General features: G+C 44.4%; 1 protein-coding gene across 10 annotated transcripts in view; it reads right to left on the bottom strand.

The window, feature by feature from the left end:
* Positions 1 to 15478, bottom strand: part of LOC126338177 (uncharacterized) — a 116891-nt gene extending 101413 nt beyond the window's left edge. For 5 of the 10 annotated variants that reach the window (XM_050001529.1, XM_050001536.1, XM_050001537.1 and 2 more), the window contains exon 1: positions 15310 to 15477. In XM_050001529.1, the coding sequence (XP_049857486.1) occupies positions 15310 to 15384 (75 nt within the window). In that variant the 5' untranslated portion in view covers positions 15385 to 15477. Of the gene's footprint in view, positions 1 to 15309 lie in introns of all 10 variants that reach the window. The other 5 variants (XM_050001531.1, XM_050001532.1, XM_050001539.1 and 2 more) reach the window with 2 other exon arrangements.
* Between the last annotated feature and the right edge of the window lie 6784 nt (positions 15479 to 22262).

The following is a 22262-nucleotide window of genomic DNA, read 5'->3' as shown; positions in this document are numbered from 1 at the left end:
TAGGTAATTTTTGTTGGATACCGACGTACATTCCCGACTTTGTAGCCCAAAAGTGTCTTGTATCAAATTGTTTGTCTCACCTTCCCCTACTACTGTGGTACGCTGTAAACAGTGATGGTGTTTTTAAATAATACAGAAAATATATGAGAAAATACTTATATGTGCGCTGTCTCGGAAGCCATTTGGAATAGGGCATATGTCCATATGAAGTCTTTTTTTCAGTATCGCTAACACTATCACTCTTCAAAGCAAGTAGCTTTCTCCCTGACTCACCCTGTGTATGTCCTGTCTTCGACTCTCTACGAGGTGACTGATGAAAGCAGCTAAATCGATATAGATTGGTGTTAACCGGTATTGACGACTACGAACACCAAAGAGCCGGGAAACCCGGGTCGAAAATATCAATAAATAAAACAGTTTCTAAATTAATAACACATCGCACTTCAGAGAACGTTAATTCCACGTGTCACTTCTGGTTGTGGTGTATATGGATGAAACGAAAAATCCTCTCCTAGCTGATGTCATTACTCACGGAAAGAAGGAAGATAGGGGGAATATTGGGGTTTAATGTCCCGCCGACATCGAGGTCATTAAAGAAAAAAAATGTTCAAATGTGTGTGAAATCTTATGGGACTTAACTGTTAAGGTCATCAGTCCCTTAGCTTACACACAACTTAGCCTAAATTATCCTAAGGACAAACACAAACACCCATGCCCGAGGGAGGACTCGAACCAGGCGAACAGTCAATGACTGCAGCGCCTCAGACCGCTCGGCTAAACCCGCGCGGCGAGGTCATTAGAGACTGAGCACAAGCTCGGATTGTATCAACGATGGGAAAGGAAATCGACGGTACCCTTTCAAAGTAACCATCCTGGTATTTAGGGAAACCACGGAAAACCTAAATCTGGATGGCCGCATGCGGATTTGTATCGTCTCTTCCCGAATGCGAATCCAACGTGCTAACCACTTCCCCGCCTCATTCGGGAGTCACTACTATTCGATCTCATTTGACTTCATTCGATTCTGCAACTCCCATTAGTTTCCTAGGCAAGGGTGCGCGTATAAGGCAGAGTGTGAGTTGACGCAATTGAATTCTAGTACGGTCAACACGTGGCGGCTGTCGGTGCGGCCACAGGCAGGAGCGCTTTGCTCTCACAGCTGCGCACTTGGCACAACCGCGGCGTCACAATTAAACATCGTTATTAGCGTGTGTGTGTGTGTTCTGGCGACCGTGTCAGACGGCGGATTCACGGAGAGAGAATGCTGCGCAAGAATAGAGCGGCGCGTGCAGGCGTGTGTGACAATGTCCGCACCGGCCAACAGCAACAGGCAGTCTTGCGTCATTGCCGTCGACGTAGAGCAAAGCTGCTCGCGCCATTCATTGCAGCACCAGGACTTAGATGTTCGACTTGCATAGATCCGGCGGAGGAATCGACCCTCGATTATGCCACCGTAAGCTCAGCGGCCACAGCCTCTGCCTTGTACGGAACCATAACTCGATTCCATGTGTTTCAAATGATTTTTCCTTGGTTAGAAAATTAAAATCGAAGAACCAATGCTTTTTTCAAAGAGATTTAGCGGTGTTCGTATATCTCTCATTGTAACTAGCCCATATCTATGTAATCCTGGAGTACTGTAGATGGCGATACCGCTGCAATCACCCGTACATCACGGTACATCATCTACTCCTGTTACATTTCGTAACTTTAGCAATATATATTTCTTCTATGTGAGATTATGGATTAATATCCATCTCTGGTGACACGTATTTTCATACCTGGTTATTTACTATCTTTTATTCTGAAATCCTTTCAAAACATCATCTGATTATTCAAACTTAAGAAAATGTTTTTATATCAGAACATATCTTTTCTACATGAATGTAATCTATAATTAAGAATCGATCAGAATCATACTCTGTGAACACTTGATAGAAATGTATCTTTGGCTTATGTTTACACTGCTGCGAGTTGTAATAGTTGAGGAGGGTTGGTGGTGAGATGTGATGGAGGAAAGTCACAATGTAACTCACCTGTCGTATACCATTGTGGAATATGTTTCATGAAGTGTAAAGAAAGTGTCGAGTGGTTTTTTAAAAGTGAAGAATATATAACAGACAAACTTTATCTGATGTATCATTTTAAAGAAGTTAATTTTGTACCTGAAATACGTCATTTTGAGAACTCAGTTATCGTCATTACTGATGAATTTATTGAATGAACGAATTACGTCACAATACTGACTGTAAGAAGAAGATTAACACATTGTCATTAAACACTTAAAAGATCCAGGAAATCTTTTTTAGGACAACGAGCGACAATAGCAGCAACTGCGGCATCGAACGAGAAGATGACTACTATTTTTGCTACTGACATTCTGCAACGAACAATGTTCACAAAAGTTGTTCTAGTTTCCTTGTCTTGCAGTTAACTTAAATCAGTTCTGTGCCTGGAAATTTCCGACAGAATCGTATCTGAACTTTATTTCGCCAGTTATTTAACAATATTTCAAATATAGGCAGGACGGGGTCCCATTAGACCTATTCCGACGGTAACCTGGAATAATAAAAACATAAATAAACATGAACGCTGATACATCCACTGAAAATTCGTTGCCTTTCGGAGGCAGTAGGTTCTATTCTCGATTCTAACGTTAGTATGTGTGGTAAATATACTATTTCTGTGTGGGTCTGCTAAAGTGATTAAATAAGAAAAATTAGCACACGTATTGTTCCGTGCCAGGAAAGGACGAGAATGACTAAACTTAAAGATCCAAATTACGTTTTCCTGTCTACGTTGGTCATCTGCGAATGTTCTGAGGCACTGCTGAAAATCTTTATGGATGTCTCATGTGACGGGTACTGACTGTTTTCAATCCCCTTATATATATATATATATATATATATATATATATATATATATATATGTGTGTGTGTGTGTGTGTGTGTGTGTGTGTGTGTGTGTGTGTGCTACTGCGAGATACTCCACATCAGCGACGTCAGTAGTCATTAGACATCGCGAGAGAGCAGAGTGAGACACTCCGCGGAACTCACTGACTTCGAACGTGGTCAGGTGATTGGGTGCCACTTGTGTCATACGGCTGTACACGAGGTTTCCACATTCTAAAACATCACTGGGTCCACTGTTTCTGATGTGATAGTGACGCGGAAACTTGAAGGGACACGTACAGCACAGAAGTGTACAGGCCGACGTCGTTTGTTGACTGACAGAGACCACCGACAGTTGAAGAGGGTCGCAATGTGTAAGGCAGACATCTATTCAGACCATCGCAGAGGAATTCAAACCTGCATTAGGATCCACTGCAAGTACTAAGACAGTTAGGCGGGCGGTGAAAAAACTTGTATTTCATGGTCGAGCGGCTGCTCATAAACCAGACATCATGCCGGTAAATGCCAAACGACACCTCGCTTGGTGTAAAGAGCGTAAACATTGGACGACTGAACAGTGGAAAACCTTTGTGTGGAGTGACGAATCACGGTACAAAATGTGGCGATCCCATGACAGGGTGTGGGTATGGCGAATGCTCTGTGAACGTCATCTGCCAGCGTGTGTAGTGCCAACAGTAAAATTTGGAGGCGGTGGTGTTATGGTGTGGCAGTGTTTTTCATGGAGAGGGCTTATACCCCTTGCTGTTTTGCGAGGCACTATCACATAACAGGCCTACATTGATGTTTTAAGCACCTTCTTGCTTCCCACTGTTGAAGATCAATTTGGGGATGGCGATTGCATCTTTCAACACGATCGAGCACCTGTTGATAATGCACGGACTGTGGCGGAGTGGTTACACGACAATAACATCCCTGTAATGGACTGGCCTGCACAGAGTCCTGACCTGAATCCTATAGAATACAGTGACATTGTTGAAGTACCTAGGCGTACGCTGAAAAGCGATAAGACATAGAACAAGTATGTGAGGATTGTGGTACGGAAAGCGAGTGGTCGGTTTGGGTTAATAGGAGAATTTTGGAAAATTGTGGTTCATGCGTACAGAGGCCAGTGCGACCTGTTCTTCAGTACTGCTCGAGTGTTTGCGATCAGCACCAGGTCGGATTAAAGGAAGACATCGATGCAATTCAGAGGTTACCGGTACGTTCGAACAACACGCAAGTATTACTGAGATGCTTGGGGAACTCAAATGGGAATCGCTTGGGTGGGGGGGGGGGGGGGCGGCAACTTTCTTTTCAAGAACGCTATTGAGAAAAATTTAGAGAACCGACATTTGAAGCTGACCTCAGAAAGATTCTACTGCCGCCAACATACATCTCGCGTAAAGATCACGAAGATTTCATAAGAGAAATTATGGCTCGTCGTTTTTCCGTAGCTCTGTTTCCGAGTGGAGCAGGAAAAGAAATTACTAATAGTGGTGCAGGCTGCCCTCCGCCACCCACCATAAGATGGCTTGCGGAGTATGTAATCGTACGTAGATGTAGATATAGATCGTGGGTGCTACGACACAATTGGACACTGTTCTTCTGACGTGGTTGATTGTTACGTGTGTATCGTGAACAGTTCGATTTCGAGAAATGCGCTACCGACAGTCATTTGCTTGATGAAGACTGACATGATCATCTTGAAGACTACAGCGAGCCAATGCTTAAGAATTATAAAAAACAAAAGCAGTCTCTAATCGCGAATATTTTTTAAAATTAATTCCCGGTTTAAATCATTGTGATCATCATCAGATCTAGGTACCTAAACAAAGTGAGAGTATTCCAATGAGTTTTAATAGTGGAATTAGTAGTGTTCATTAACATCACCTGGGAAGCATCTGGTAAAATAACACACCTGTCTCCTTAAACTTAGTAACCGAAGCAAATTATCTCCTTTTCTTGTGGCAGTTTACTATTACACAGAGTCGCCGGTTCAGACCCGGTCACAGGCCACTGCTAGTGAGTGTACGAAACAGACAGAAAAACGTGGTCCTATTGGGAATCGTCAGTCATAGCCCGAATCCGAGTCCCCCAGGATGGTGAGCGGAACGGGGTGTAGGTGCCAGCGCCGTAGAACTGTGGTGCTGATGGTTTGCAGTCCAGCGACCGTGTCACGGAGGGCGTCCACTCCACTGTATAGATCTTCTTAATACGATTGTCTTTCTGATATACTTTTTACATCGTAGATCCGTATACGAGAGCTACATTTATGAAAGGAAATTTTAGGTAGCATCTTACAATGGATCTACACTCCTGGAAATGGAAAAAAGAACACATTGACACCGGTGTGTCAGACCCACCATACTTGCTCCGGACACTGCGAGAAGGCTGTACAAGCAATGATCACACGCACGGCACAGCGGACACACCAGGAACAGCGGTGTTGGCCGTCGAATGGCGCTAGCTGCGCAGCATTTGTGCACCGCCGCCGTCAGTGTCAGCCAGTTTGCCGTGGCATACGGAGCTCCATCGCAGTCTTTAACACTGGTAGCATGCCGCGACAGCGTGGACGTGAACCGTATGTGCAGTTGACGGACTTTGAGCGAGGGCGTATAGTGGGCACGCGGGAGGCCGGGTGGACGTACCGCCGAATTGCTCAACACGTGGGGCGTGAGGTCTCCACAGTACATCGATGTTGTCGCCAGTGGTCGGCGGAAGGTGCACGTGCCCGTCAACCTGGGACCGGACCGCAGCGACGCACGGATGCACGCCAAGACCGTAGGATCCTACGCGGTGCCGTAGGGGACCGCACCGCCACTTCCCAGCAAATTAGGGACACTGTTGCTCCTGGGGTATCGGCGAGGACCATTCGCAACCGTCTCCATGAAGCTGGGCTACGGTCCCGCACACCGTTAGGCCGTCTTCCGCTCACGCCCCAACATCGTGCAGCCCGCCTCCAGTGGTGTCGCGACAGGCGTGAATGGAGGGACGAATGGAGACGTGTCGTCTTCAGCGATGAGAGTCGCTTCTGCCTTGGTGTCAATGATGGTCGTATGCGTGTTTGGCGCCGTGCAGGTGAGCGCCACAATCAGGACTGCATACGACCGAGGCACACAGGGCCAACACCCGGCATCATGGTGTGGGGAGCGATCTCCTACACTGGCCGTACACCTCTGGCGATCGTCGAGGGGACACTGAATAGTGCACGGTACATCCAAACCGTCATCGAACCCATCGTTCTACCATTCCTAGACCGGCAAGGGAACTTGCTGTTCCAAGTACGTCCGCATGTATCCCGTGCCACCCAACGTGCTCTAGAAGGTGTAAGTCAACTACCCTGGCCAGCAAGATCTCCGGATCTGTCCCCCATTGAGCATGTTTGGGACTGGATGAAGCGTCGTCTCACGCGGTCTGTACGTCCAGCACGAACGCTGGTCCAACTGAGGCGCCAGGTGGGGGTGGCATGGCAAGCCGTTCAACAGGACTACATCCAGCATCTCTACGATCGTCTCCATGGGAGAATAGCAGCCTGCATTGCTGCGAAAGGTGGATATACACTGTACTAGTGCCGACATTGTGCATGCTCTGTTGCCTGTGTCTATGTGCCTGTGGTTCTGTCAGTGTCATCATGTGATGTATCTGACCCCAGGAATGTGTCAATAAAGTTTTCCCTTCCTAGGACAATGAATTCACGGTGTTCTTATTTCAATTTTCAGGAGTGTAATTATACGCTCCATCTCAGTTTTAATCGCAATAACTTATCCCATATTGGTTTATGCATAATCTTTAACTTACTATCTTTGGCTTTGTGACTACCATTGCAAAATGTGTAGTCAGCGGCACCTAGCGGCGAAGTCCCCTCAATTGCTTCCGTTGCAGCTGTAAAAACAGTGTGCTAGCAGCGCACCTATATTACGTATCGTGAGTGTTCATCACGGTATTATCATGTTATTTATCTCGTGACGATGCCAATCAAGGCTAAAATTTTTATTTCCTTATTTACTTAGCTTAAGGAGAAAGGCGTATGTTATTTATCAGATGCTTCGATACTTCTCAGGTCATGTTCTTAACGCTACCACTTATAGTGCTAAAACCCACCACAACGCTTTTACTCGTGTTTGTACATTTTTTTCTTTTATAGATAAATCTGATGATGATAGTAATGATCGAAACTGTAATTAAATTAAGCGCACATATTGGCGACCAAAGATTCTTTCAGATTATAAGAGCCATGTGCCGTAGACGATAACGTGTTGATGATTGAGGTCATCGTCGACTATCGCGGACTGTTACAGCGTATAACAGTTATTCATCGCCGGACTTTGAGCCGCTGTCATGGATTAAATTACAGACATCTCCGCAGTGTCTCAAGCAGTAAGGACAAGTCACACTGTCGGATGGGGCGTTAACACCGGCGGTCCCCTTGGTGCTATACGAGAAGAGTAAGCTATATGCCGGTACTGGAGTTCCACCCCCTCTTTGGAAACATGACACCACTGTGTACACACGCCCATTACAGCACCTACACTCAACAGATACACTTAAGACAAGGCTGTCACATAGCGAGGGAGACGTGGCGATTAAGCGTAGAGGAAGGTAAAAGGCCTTTCCCATTAGGCGGATGACCAATCCTTCGAAGTTTCCCAACCGACAGTACCATAACAGCTTTCTTTCTTTACAGCATGCGAAGTGGCAACAGTACATGAGTTACCAATTAACGACGATAGAGACCATTTAGAACCGCCTCCTCGACATTGGGTGCAGAAACCATCGCCTCATAAGTGTATCTGACCTTATCACTCATCAAAATACACAACAATTAGCATGAGCGCTTGAACGCTGTCACTGGACGCTCGATACATGGGAAAAGAACTGAGCTGATGACCTCCGATAAGCGCTGGTACACTACGCTAACAGGGCAAAAATTCGTCGAAAACCATACGAGACGAAGCATCATGTCTACTATTGGGACACCGCTCAGGTTGGTTGATTTGGGAAAGGGGACCAAATCAGCGAGGTCATCGGTGCCGTTGGATTAGGGGAGGATGGCGAAGTAAGTCGGCAGTGCCCTTTCGGAGGAACCATCCCCGCATTTGCCTGAAGCTATTAGGGAAATCACGGAAAACTTAAATCGGGATGGCGGGGCACGGGTCTGCAGCGTCGTCCTGCCGAATGCGAGTCCAGTGTGCTAATCACTGCGCAAGCTAGCTAGGTCACCGTTCAGGTGAGGTGTTGAGATATTGCCTAGTAGGGAAATGGAGCCTCTTGATTTGTCTGTCAGCAACTTTTACCGGCTAACGATACAGGGTCATGATGACCGGTCATGAGCATCTGGGTGTTTGCCTATTTGAATCTTGAATATAATACACCATCCCATCATTCTCGAATTGTGTCTAACTGGTTCGAGGCGCGCTCGACGGGCATGAACGTTTTTTTATGATTTTACGAAACACTGATTCATACATGGCAGTATTGCTGTAGTAGTGTGGATGTGCATTTTTTTTTCGATCCTATTGGTGACATAGAGTTTTACGTTTCGCATTTTTGTGGCATCTTTTTCGATCTGCTGCAGTTTTATTTTTCTTTCTGAAGCTATTTTCTCAAGCGCTCAAGCTACATTCACAGTAAAAGCTGTACAAATCGTGTCAGCACATTAGCAGAAATACGTGTTAACTGAAAGAGAATAATATCTTTCAGTGGCTACGATTTATTTTCCTGGTCATGAAAGCAACAATGTGTCATTGAAGTGGACCTTACTACTAAAAACACTGGACTGCTTTTCGATTGATGTCAACAGTGTGTCGGACCTGAATATGAATGTACGTCCTCATCTTTTGCGACCAGTGTGCTGCCAGCTATGCTATCCGTGAATGACTCAGAGACCATCTCAGTTTGAACTTGTCGCTCTTTTGCCTCCGGAAGTTGTAACCTAGAAGTATCTGATCAGTCAGTCGTATGAGAATGTGGGGAGAATCCCACGTGTTCTGTTTCAACAGAGTGTGTCGTTTGCAGCAGTCCTTCCATGTGCCTCTTGTAACCTCCCCACAAAATACCTAGTGTAACCTCCCCACAAAATAAAATAATATGAATAATATTTTCATTTAGTGTAACCTCGAAACAGAAAAATTCCTAAACCTCTCAACAGGAAAAAATATAAAAATTTTGTCGTTCACATTCACTATAACCTACCAACAGGAAAATTGCGTAACGTATCAATAATAAAATATGACTAATCTCTCAATAAAAAAATGTGGGTCACTTATAACCTTTCAATAATTGACAGTCAATTTAACCTGGTAAATTTTGGACGTCAGCAATGGTGCGTCATGGCCCTGATACAATCATTCTGAATAAACTGAAAAATCTTACCTTAATTAGATCACCGGATAACGCGTATATATCTGCTCCTATAAGAAATTTTCCTGGCGCAGCTAAGTGGAATGCTGGCCGATAGATTTGTCTTATATAAAAGGAAAGAACTGATTTTTCTTTTCAATAATCGGGATGGCCAAGGATTGGAGAAATTAGTGAATTCTTGAAATTGAGATGAATGTCAAAAGTTACTTTTTATGAGAAAGATTATTATTAACAGATTTTTTTGAAACATTTACATGGGACTTGATGTAACAATACTACATATGCCCGAGGCTCCTTTTACCTTATCCTACAACGCTCAGGCTCCGCCATCGCTGCACACGACCGGCCCAGCCAACACTATACACCAGACTGCTCGCCAGCAACAACTTACTCCTACTGCTACACAAGTTCCTACTGCAATCAATACGGCTCTTTGGTCTCAGATTCTCTTCTAGCTTACATATCGCCGGCAGCGCGTGAGCAATCCATCGGAATTACATCGGCTCGACTTCACTAGCAACAAATTCTTTAATCATGGACCTCTTACACTCTTTTCATTCCCTCTCATAACGATATACATGATTTTAAATGGAAACTGAATAATGTTGTTGCTGACCAAGAATTATCTTCGGATACGTTCTAAACACGACGCCAAACTTAGCTTCCAACCAAAGCTAAACAGTTGTGTGAAGTCACGAAGCAGCTACACCGTTTCGTTTGTTTCTCGATTCAGTATCAGTCTCACGCATAAATTAGTCGCAGAGGCATTCCAGAGGTAAAATCAAACAAGCGGTGAGAAATTGGATAAATGTTGATCCTCTGCGATGAGAGACTTTTCGTCCTGTTGCACTCTAAGTCAGGGGAGCTATGCCAGAGCTCTAAACATCAACTTTCAGTACTTTATATATAGATTAAGTAGCGGAGTAAATTATTGCGAGATTTATCTAATCGCTAGTCATAGTAAGAGACAGATGATAATATGGGTTGGATAAAGGATTTTACATAAATCACGTGCACACTAAGGTTTTCGAGTCTCAATTGCGTTGCATTTATAGCCAACAACAATGGCCTGTCAAAGAACTTATGTGAATGTATGCAGATATTCGTTACGCTCTGTGCTACAGCGCACTTGATAACAACAACACTTCTTTCTGTCATTTTTCATCACCCTGACGTCACGATGAAGGCTGACAAAATTGATTTCCATCTAAAGATGTTTATCTTCAATATTTTGTGATTTAATATTACATTTCTTTTCCTTACTGAAATTTTTTACTCTTGTATTATTATGTTTTATATTCGCAAGTCAAGCAACACTTTGTGACGAAAATTGATTTCGTTTTGATTTTTACTGCAGATTAGGTGAACTGCGCAACCATACTTCTACTGCTGTTCCAATCTGATGCACACATTAAGCAGGTCCAACACTGTCCCAAAATGTTGGAGAGGCCCGGAAACCATAAAAATGAAAAAAAATCAAAACACTTCAAAAATTTCTGCAAAATATTTACCAACACAGACCTTGAAGCCGTGCAGACGCCCTCGTCTTTTGCATATTAAACCACTAAAAATATATTCTGTAACTAAGCCAAAAAATTTCTAACAAGAAAAACTCTCGAAAACAAAACAATAGTGCATTATTTGACTTACACAAAAAATTACAGAGTGCAAATTTTCTGAAAACAGGCAAAAAAAATTAAAATTATCAAAAAGTGACTTAAAGCTGAAATAAGCACAAATAAAAATCTTAGTTGGAAAAGCACAAATAAAAATCTTAGTTGGGACTGGCGAGCGAGAAACCACATCTGTAATGAAATTTTCCAAAAAAGGGCTGCAAGAAATCTGGCATCTCAAATACATCGGCAAAATGCCCCCTCTCTCCTTCAAATCAATGACGAGGCACAGTGTACAAGAAAAGATTTACTACAGCAACATCGAAAACTCTACCGAAATAGTATGTGATTTTCTTTTATTAGAATTTTTTTCTATGGATGACGATGTTGGTGAAAATACTATCAAAATCTGGCATGGAACACTGACAGTCAATGAAACTTAATTTTCCGAAACCATCTCCGGTATACCTACTGCTCGTAATAATAGAACAATTCTAGAAGGCTCCTGAAAGTCAATAACCGAACATACGATGACTTTTTCCTTGAAAGAATTGGGTCTTCGGAATAATTGGGGGCTATCTACACTAGACAACTGCACAGGACCGCATCCCAATTATCTATTGCCGCAGAGAAATGCTGAAATTTTACGGAATTTTTTTGTAGAAGCTGAAAGCAGCTCGACGTTAAGTACAGTGCTGGATCTAACTATTTATGCCTTCTTGCCCTGAATAGAATCAAAGTGTTACTGTGAATTTTTGGAACTGAATTTCTGGCCTCTCACTCGCCATGAAGTTGGAACTGCGAAGGCTTTTACAACGACAACGCTACTGCTCGTACGTTTAAGGCAGTGAAACAAGAAATGGTCCTTGTTTTTGATGATGTGCGCAAAATTTCGACATTTCTTGCAGCGGTGGAGAGAAAGTCCAAAAACTTATTTTTTATTCGCACATGCTGACATAGGAGACGCTAAAAGCGTTTGGCATTAAAATTGGTTAGAGTATTCAGTTGAAACTCTAAAGGATTTATTGTCAACGAGGCAGCAAAAATGAAATCGTGTTTTGCTCTGGTAAGTTTTTATCACACTGGGATGGAATGCAATTTTTCCCTGATTTTCATCACGTGATCTTGGCAAGCAATGAGAGCAAAATCTCTTGCATAGCCCCACCGAAAATCATGCACTATAGTGTTTAGCGTAAACAGGTGCGACTCTATCTAAAGAGCGTGACACAAAAAACCCTGGACTCTCTCCGTCGCTGCAAAGCAATGCCGACGTCGCCACACCTGGATCTGTACTGCATGGCCAGATAAAGCGGCGTAAAAATAAGATGCTGTCCTAAAAATACAGATCTCAAATGCGGCAACGCCCGGAGCGAACAAGTCAACGCTCCGACACCCGCGAATCCATTACAAGCAATGATATTGTTCCCCTGCTTCACCCTGAAGTTCAAACACATGGTTATTGAAATGATTTTACTGTATCAGTTACCGGGAAGTTTCAACCAGCGACCTCGCTGAAGGACGGGGACAGTAGTTTTTCCAATTTCACCGCCTTTCACGACAGAATTTCAATCCAAAATATGAGTGAGATAGAACTGGCATTCAGATACAGCTTTACGGCAGTCAGTGGTAGGCATGGGACCAAGCTTGAGATGAGAAATAAACGCTCAGTACGATTCAGATCAAGGAACTTGGGTGAAGGGAATCCTATGATTTCAGAATTTTTCTCTTTCCAGAGACGTAGTACGCCCCTTAACAGACGAACTACAATTTATAAGGTCTTCCATGCGAAAATATGGATTTATATGGAGGGGCGCACTGAATGAATGACAGCGTCTTATTTTTTCGACGCTTCTGAACGCCGCCCACTGGATATCTCTCTCGCTCTTTATACTTCTGGCTTCTGTATCTCTCCGAAAGATTGAATAAAAGGTGAGCCATTGCGCTTCAGAACCAACAATCGGCAGAAAGCGATCAGTAAAAAAAATCGATAGGGTCCTGAGTTTGCGGAATATGTAGAAGATTCTCGTCAAATATTGCTGTCACGAGGGTGCAAGTGAAATCTGTAGCAATCGATGTTTAACACGAAGTACTGTAACCTGATTTGTCAGCTCATTGAGCGAGATTTCTCAAGTAATTTATAGAAGAAACAACATCAGTGTTAGAAGGGATCTAAAACGCCTGTCTATGTACCCATACCGTTGGAAAGTCAATCTACATACAGAGAAGCTGAGCTTGATTGCTGACAGGCCAGCATTTAGCGTGGCAAGTCTTCTGAAACAGGGTTCCTCTAAGCCACTGATGACAAATGAAGAATTGATGGTATCCAGAAGGAATCTGTGACTCTTCAGCGGAATGAGCGCTGTTTTGAAACTGCTGGCAGATTAAAACTGTGTGCCGAGCTTGGATTCGAACTCAGAACCTTGCATTTCGTGGGTAATGCTCTTACCGCCTGAGCTGTCGAGGCATGAACCACGACCTGCTGTCACAGTCTTACTTCGCCAACACCTCTTCCCAAGTTCGTGTAAATTCTTCTGCATATCTTTTGGGACAAGAACTTCTTGAAAACAGGACACTGCAGAACATATACAGGGTGACTCAGCTGCGCCTATCGATGGATTTTACGCAACCTGCAATACATTCAAATACCACACACTAGATTTTCTTATTCTCTTGCTCGCCACATGCAAACTATTAGTCCTATAAAAAAGAAGAGGCCCTTTTATAGGAAATTCAATGTATTTTAATTATGTATTGCGATACGTTTTCGCTAGAGCCTGTACTTTTCTATTTATTCAAGAAAAACGTACAAAAGTGACCTTCAAACACGTTTCTGTTGAATAACTCGAAAACTATGGCCTCCATCGAGACGTATCCCAGTACAAAATTTAGTACATTATATCTCCTACAAAAAGTCCTGTCAATTTTGTTTTTGGTCTCATAGTTTCCTTGAGCGAGAGAACATGAAAATCTCGTGCATAGTTTTTGGAGGTGTTGCAGGTTGCATAGAACCCATTGGTAGGGGCAGCTGAATAACCCTGTATTTCCGAATGTTAGCGTTTCTACTGCACAATACTAGGACGAGTGACTGAGTCTACTTCTTTATCTTCATCGTCATTGCTTTCTGGATGCCAACCAGAAGACCAGTAATGTCAGTTCTGTTGGGCACTACGAAATATACCTTATACCAATCATGTCTCAAGTCAACCTTGGAAATCAGAACTGCAGACTACTTCAAGGGAAACCTGGCATTGGGCCAGGGTACAATGTGCCCACCACAGTCAAATCCAATTAAGCTGTGGGCAGTCAGTCCTAGAGTACTACAGCAGCGACTTTACTTTTTCAAAGGCTCTTTTATTCACAACTGTCTTGACTGCATTTGGTGGACTTACGACAGTTTACTGGTTTAGAGTCTCATGAATCATCAAAAAATGGTTCAAATGGCTCTGAGCACTATGGGACTTAACTGCTGAGGCCATCAGTCCCCTAGAACTTAGAACTACTTAAACGTAACTAACCTAAGGACAACACACACATCCATGCCCGAGGCAGGATTCGAACCTGCGACCGTAGCGGTCGCGCGGCTCCAGACTGTAGCGCCTAGAACTGCTCGACCACACCGGCCGGCCATGAATCATCATCAGTGCCAGCAGCTAGTGGCAAAAGTAAAACATTAGATAGTCATCAAGTGCGCATATTTGTCACTTAGAATCCAGTAGTGATCTAGTGGCCGGCCTTGGTAGGCGAGCGGTTCTAGGCGCTTCAGTCTGGAACCGCGCGGCTGCTGCGGTCGCAGGTTCGAATCCTGACTCGGGCATGGATATGTGTGATGTCCTTAGGTTTAAGTAGTTCTAAGTCTAGGGGACTGATGACCACCGATGTTAAGTCCCATAGTGCCTAGTGCCATTTGAACCATTTGATCTAGTGACAATGGACGCTAGATGACTCTTGGGCGTTTTTCTTTTGAAACTAGATACTAGTTCTCGTGACAGTCGAAACGGGTAAACTGGCATAAGACCACCACCAACAGTCAAGGCAGTTGTGAATAAAAGCGTTCGCGAAATGCGATCAAGACAAGCGGGAAGAAAAGAACTTCAAAATAGATCGCGTGCTCCAATTCGGTAATGCCGTATTTAACTGATTATCCAGTCAAGCTGAAGGGACTTTAAGACTGCTGTAGGTTGTTTGGTCTCTACGGAATTCCTTGTTGGTGATACCTACACCTCGCCCTCGGGACTGCTAACAACTAATACTATCGCCTACGCCCCAATTCTTCGCCCGTCATTTCTGAACGTCGTCGCTTTTGAGGCTAGATAGGAAATCTGATTGATTTCAGACTGACAATAAAGGCCAACTCGGTAGCAGAGCGAGAGGGACCGTCCAGTGGGCGGTGCCCGGCGGTGTCGCGCCAGCAGCTTGCCAGAGCGGGCCCAGCCCGGCCTGGGACTCACAGTGACGGAGTATGTGGAGTAGCTGGGCCGGCTGTAGGACCGGCGGGTCGTGTAGAAGTCCGACTCGTACACCATGCTGCTGGCTGCTCGCTGCTGGCTTCTCGCTGGTCGTCTGCTGGTCCACTCGGCTTGCCGCTGTGGTCGCTACTGCAGCGGGCAAGCGCCGCCGCTCCTCCTAGACGCTCTGGGCGCAAGCCGCGCATGCGCACGCCGACGCCGACGGCCTGGCATCCGGACAGCTTCCAACTGGTCCGTGACGACACCGACCGCCGCGCAAACGATGCTATCTCTGAGTGATTTCGGGGCAGCTTTAAACAACGACGGACCCGCAGTATTCGAGCCCTTGTCACAAAATCAATTACTACGTACGCAAATGTTCTGGAGTGCTACCTCGCAAATTGGGCGACGTAGCTCTTTTCGTCAGCTGACTGAAAGGCACTACGTGTAACTTTCTAACTCGTGTGACCCACGCATAGAGGTGGCACAGCGGTTAAGACACTGGACTGCGCAAATTGTTCTAATGAAGCGATTAGTTACAGTTTTTAAATAAAGGGTCATTATAATAAAACTCGTCGCTACTAGTGGTCTAACGGCAGCAGGTACGGTAGTTCAGTATGTTCGGTGAGAGAGCCCACTGTAGTTATTTTATTGTTGTTTTTGTCTTCAGTCCAGTGGCTGGTTTGATGCAGCTCTCCATGCTACTCTATCCTGTGCAAGCTTCTTCATCTCCCAGTACTTACAGCAACCTACACCCTTCTGAATCTGCTTAGTGTATTCATCTCTTGGTCCCCCTCTACGAATTTTACTTTCCACGCTGCCCTCCAATGCTAAAATTGTGATCCATTGATGCCTCGCAATATGCCCTACCAACCGATCCCTTCTTCTAGTCAAGTTGTGCCACAGACTCCTTCCCAATTCTATTCAGTACCTCCTCATTAGTTATGTAACCTACCCATCTAATCTTCAGCATTCTTCTGTAGCACCACATTTCGAAAGCTTCTATCCGCTTCTTGTCCAAACTAGTTATCGTCCATGTTGCACTTCCATACATGGCTACGCTCCATACAAATACTTTCAGAAACGACTTCCTGGCACTTACATCAATTCTCGATGTTAACAAATTTATCTTCTTCAAAAACGCTTTCCTTGCCATTGCCAGTCTACATTTTATATCCTCTCTACTTCGAGCATCAACAGTTATTTTGCTCCCCAAACAGCAAAACTCCTTTACTACTTTAAGTGTCTCATTTCCTAATCTAATACCCTCAGCATCACCCGACTTAATTCGACTACATTCCATTATCCCCGTTTTGCTTTTGTTGATGTTCATCTTATATCCTCATTTTGTTGTCTCTGACAGAATTACAATTTCATCGGCGAAACTCAAAGTTTTTATTTCTTCTCCATGGATTTTAATACCTACTCCGAATTTTTCTTTTGTTTCCTTTAATGCTCGCTCAATATACGGATTGAATAACTTCGGGGAGAGGCTACAACCCTGTCTTACTCCCTTCCCAACCACTGCTTCCGTTTGTTGCCCCATGACTCTTATAACTGCCACCTGGTTTCTGTACAAATTGTAAATAGCCTTTCGCTCCCTGTATTTTACCCCTGCCACCTTTAGAATTTGAAAGAGAGTATTCCAGTCAACATTGTCAGAAGCTTTCTCTAAGTCTACAAATGCTAGAAAGGTAGGTTTCCTTGTTTGCATACAACTGGGTTTCCATCTGAGCTCTTCATATTCATATAAGTTTGTATTCCTTTTTGCCTGCTTCATTTACTACATTTTTATATTGTCTTTTGTCATCAATTAAATTCAGTATTTCTTCTGTTACCCAAGGATTTCTACTAGCCCTCGTCTTTTTACCTACTTGATCCTCTGCTGCCTTCACTACTTCATCGCTCAGAGCTACCCATTCTTCTTCTACTGTATTTCTTTCCCCCATTCCTGTCAATTGTTCCCTTATGCTCTCCCTGAAACTCTGTACAACCTCTGGATTAGTCAGTTTATCTAGGTCCCATCTGCTTAAATTCCCACCTTTTTGCAGTTTCTTCAGTTTTAAACTACAGTTCATAACCAATACATTGTCGTCAGAGTCCACATCTGCCCCTAGAAATGTCTTACAATTTAAAACCTGGTTCTTAAATCTCTGCCTTGCCATTATATAATCTCTCTGATTAGTATCTCCAGGATTCTTCCATGTATACAACCTTCTTTTATAATTCTTGAACCAAGTGTCAGCTATGATTAAGTTATGCTCTGTGCAAAATTCTACCAGACGGCTTCCTCTTTCATTTCATACCCCCAATCCATATTCACCTACAATGTTTCCTTCTCTCCCTTTTCCTACTCTCGAATTCCAGTCACCCATGACTATTAAATTTTCGTCTCCCTTCACTATCTGAATAATTTCTTTTATCTCATCATATATTTCATCATCTGCAGAGCTAGTTGGCATATAAACTTGTACTACTATGGTAGGCGTGGGCTTCGTGTCTATCTTGGCCACAATAATGTATTAACTATGCTGTTTGTAGTAGCTTACCCGCACTCCTATTTTTTTATTCATTATTAAACCTACTCCTCCATTACCCCTATTTGATTTTGTATTTATAACCCTGTATTCATCTGACCAGAAGTCTTGTTCCTCCTGCCACCGTACTTCACTAATTCCCACTATATCTAACTTTAACCTATCCATTTCCCTATCTGCCCGATTAAGCGATCTGACATTCCACGCTCCGATCCGAAGAACGCCAATTTTCTTTCTCCCGATAACGACGTCCTCTTGTGTAGTCCCCGCCCGGAGATCCGAATGGGGGACTATTTTACCACCGGAATATTTTACCCAAGGGGACGCCAACATCATTTAACCATACAGTAAAGCTGCATGCCCTCGGGAAAAATTACGGCTGTAGTTTCCCCTTGCTTTCAGCCGTTCGCAGTACCAGCACAGCAAGGCCGTTTTGGTTAATGTTACAAGGCCAGATCAGTCAATCATCCAGACTGTTGCCCCTGCAACTACTGAAAAGGCTGCTGCCCCTCTTCAGGAACCACACGTTTGTCTGGCCTCTCAACAGATACCCCTCCGTTGTGGTTGCACCTACGGTACGGCCATCTCTACCGCTGAGGCACGCAAGCCTTCCCACCAACGCCAAGGTCCATGGTTCATGGGGGGGGGGGGGGGGGAGGGGAGGGGAGGAATTATATTATTATTAATTTCTTTAACTCATGTGGAGCATAAGGCTGCAACAAAGGATCGCCATCTTGTTCTGTCTTCTGCTAGTATCTTCATTTCTTCCCATCCTATTCCTTGTTGATAGCCTTCTGCTTCAACAGACCGTCTCCATGTCATTTTGGGCCTGCCTCGTCTTTGCCGTCCTTGCGGAATCCCGTTAAGTGCTTCTCTCGCAATATGTTCATTTGGTCTTCTCCACTTCTTGCTTCTGATTTGCAGCTCAATTGGCTTCTGGTTTGTTCTTTCCCAAAGAGTTTCGTTAGAGATGACATCTGGCCACCGTATCCCCAGGATGTTCCTCAGGCATCTGTTGTTGAATGTCTGCAGCTTGTGGATTAACTGTTTTGTCACTTTCCGTGTTTCACATCCATAAAGGAACAATTTGGTCCTCAGTGATATTGCCTTAGATCTCCAGATAGAGCGTAGAGTTGTGAAAGCTCGTCTTGCTTCGTTGATGCGGCTGTTAATGTCCTCTGTTGCACCGCCATCTGGTGTAATCATGCTTCCAAGGTAGCAAACCTTATCCAACTTTTCAATTATCTGGCTCCCAAGCCTAAGCTCTGCAGTGCTGTTATCATTTTCCCGCATGCCTTTAGTTCTTTGGGCATTAATTTTCAAGCCAACTCCCTTCGCTGCAGATTTCAGATCTTCTAGCTTCTTTTTCATATCGTTGAGGCTGTGGGATAGAAGGCAAAGGTCATCTGCAAAATCTAGGTCTTCTAGATGTGTCCCATTGCTCCATTTTATTCCTCTCACTTTATCTATTGCTTGCGGCATTACAGGATTACGTACTATGTTAAAAATATCGGTGAGAGCATGCAGCCTTGCTTAACTCCTGTTTTCGCTGCTACTGGATCTGAAAGCAGACCTTGATGTTGAATCTTGCATGTGCAGTTTTCATACATTCACTTGACGAGAGCTATTATAAGAAATAAAAAATAAAAATAAAAATAAAAACACAAATAAATGGAAAAAAACTTAGTGAAACATTCAACTAGAACAGGTGTCTTATAACGTCCACCCCGACCAAATACGCAAGTCGCCAACTTGGGTCCAACTGAAAGACTTACACCAGGCCATTCAGCCACACGAAATTTTTATTGCAATTAAATTTTCGCGCCTTGAGAAAGCCCCTCATGAGAAGCTAGTGACCGTAGGGCACTGAAATTCTGTGGAAACATTTTTAAGGACACGCAGAAGAGAAATATCGAATAAACCATTGAAAGGAACGCATTTGAATTTCCACATGAGAGGGTAACATTTGATAATTGCGTACCACATTTACGTTGTAGATTACAAACGTTGCTCAATGTGACGTCCACCTGCACCCATCACAGCTTGGAACGGCACTAGGGACACCATTTCGAAATTGTTCGGAGCCCTTTCCGTATGGTTGACCACGCAATGTTCAGTTGTCGTGACACATCTCGCTTGCAGATGGCACATAACGCCCAGCATTCTCACATACGGCGATAATAACTTCAACAGTTTGTGGCGCAATTGCCCAACGGTCCGTCCCAGGAGTAATTCCATAATCGCCGGTTAATTCGAACTTCCGAGTCATGTTCTTCAACCTATGTGCGGAAAGTGGACCCTTTCGTTTTCCTTTAATACGTCAATAGTCGCAAAGGCCAGCAGCACTATTGCTGTTGTTTTGATAAAACAGCTTTACGACTAGAGCCCCGCTCACCTTGTCCAGATCCGCGTTGACTGTCTGCAACTTGTAATACACACTCATGCTAGTGTTTCAACCCTGCGTCGCCGTACCAGTACCTGCGCGTAACGGAAAGTCAGGACATTAACACTACCAACAACGCAAATCCTGCAGTGTACGGTCTGAACATTATTCCTACATACTTATTTGGATACGGTGTCCGAAAGACCATTGATGACCTGCAGGCGTCTAGAACGAAATTAGAATTGTATATATACCTTGAGCTGCTGACGGGCGTTGATATATATTAACGGAGACAGGTGAAAATGTGTGTTGCGACCGAGACTCGAACCCGGGATCTCCTGCTTACTTGTCAGACGCTCTATCCGTCTGAGCTACTGAGGGCACGGAGGATAGTGCGACTGCAGGGACTATCTCGCGCACGCCTCCCGCGAGACCCACATTCCCACCTTATATGGCCACACACTACCTTCGTAGTGTCCCTACCCAACACACTCATTACTCGTGGAAGACAGTTTACCAAGTCCCGTAAGAGTTCGGGGAACATGTGTACATCTCCACAGAAGAAGGACACATAAGGAGAGAATGTGGGTTTCGCGGAAGGCGAGCGCGAGATAGTCCTTGCAGTTGCACTAGCCTCTGTGCCCTGGGTGGCTCAGCTGGATAGAGCGTCTGCCATGTAAGCAGGAGATCCCGGGTTCGAGTCCCAGCCGGGTCACAGATTTTCACCTGTCCCCATTGATACATACAGGGTGTTTCAAAAATGACCGGTATATTTGAAACGGCAATAAAAACTAAACGAGCAGCGATAGAAATACACCGTTTGTTGCAATATGCTTGGGACAACAGTACATTTTAGGCGGACAAACTTTCGAAATTACAGTAGTTACAATTGTCAACAACAGATGGCGCTGCAAGTGATGTCAAAGATATAGAAGACAACACAGTCTGTGGGTGCGCCATTCTGTACGTCGTCTTTCTGCTGTAAGCGTGTGCTGTTCACAACGTGCAAGTGTGCTGTGGACAACATGGTTTATTCCTTAGAACAGAGGATTTTTCTGGTGTTGGAATTCCACCGCCTAGAACACAGTGTTGTTGCAACAAGACCAAGTTTTCAACGGAGGTTTAATGTAACCAAAGGACCGAAAAGCGATACAATAAAGGATCTGTTTGAAAAATTTCAACGGACTGCGAACGTGACGGATGAACGTGCTGGAAAGGTAGGGCGACCGCGTACGGCAACCACAGAGGGCAACGCGCAGCTAGTGCAGCAGGTGATCCAACAGCGGCCTCGGGTTTCCGTTCGCCGTGTTGCAGCTGCGGTCCAAATGACGCCAACGTCCACGTATCGTCTCATGCGCCAGAGTTTACACCTCTATCCATACAAAATTCAAACGCGGCAAGCCCTTAGCGCCGCTACCATTGTTGCACGAGACATTCGCTAACGATATAGTGCACAGGATTGATGAAGGCGACATGCATGTGGGCAACATTTGGTTTACTGACGAAGCTTATTTTTACCTGGACGGCTTCGTCAATAAACAGAACTGGCGCATATGGGGAACCGAAAAGCCCCATGTTGCAGTCCCATCGTCCCTGCATCCTCAAAATGTACTGGTCTGGGCCGCCATTTCTTCCAAAGGAATCATTGGCCCATTTTTCAGGTCCGAAACGATTACTGCATCACGCTATCTGGACATTCTTCGTGAATTTGTGGCGGTACAAACTGCCTTAGACGACACTGCGAACACCTCGTGGTTTATGCAAGATGGTGCCCGGCCACATCGCACGGCCGACGTCTTTAATGTCCTGAATGAATATTTAGATGATCGTGTGATTGCTTTGGGCTATCCGAAACATACAGGAGGCGGTGTGGATTGGCCTCCCTATTCGCCATACTGTGACTTCTTTCTGTGGGGACACTTGAAAGACCAGGTGTACCGCCAGAATCCAGAAACAATTGAACAGCTATGCAGTACATCTCATCTGCATGTGAAGCAATTCCGCCAGACACGTTGTCAAAGGTTTCGGGTAATTTC

This window comes from Schistocerca gregaria, chromosome 1, assembly GCF_023897955.1.
Source record: "Schistocerca gregaria isolate iqSchGreg1 chromosome 1, iqSchGreg1.2, whole genome shotgun sequence".
NCBI lineage: Eukaryota > Metazoa > Arthropoda > Insecta > Orthoptera > Acrididae > Schistocerca > Schistocerca gregaria.
The sequence above is the reverse complement of the archived record's forward strand: the minus strand, read 5'-3'. Positions and strand labels throughout refer to the sequence as shown.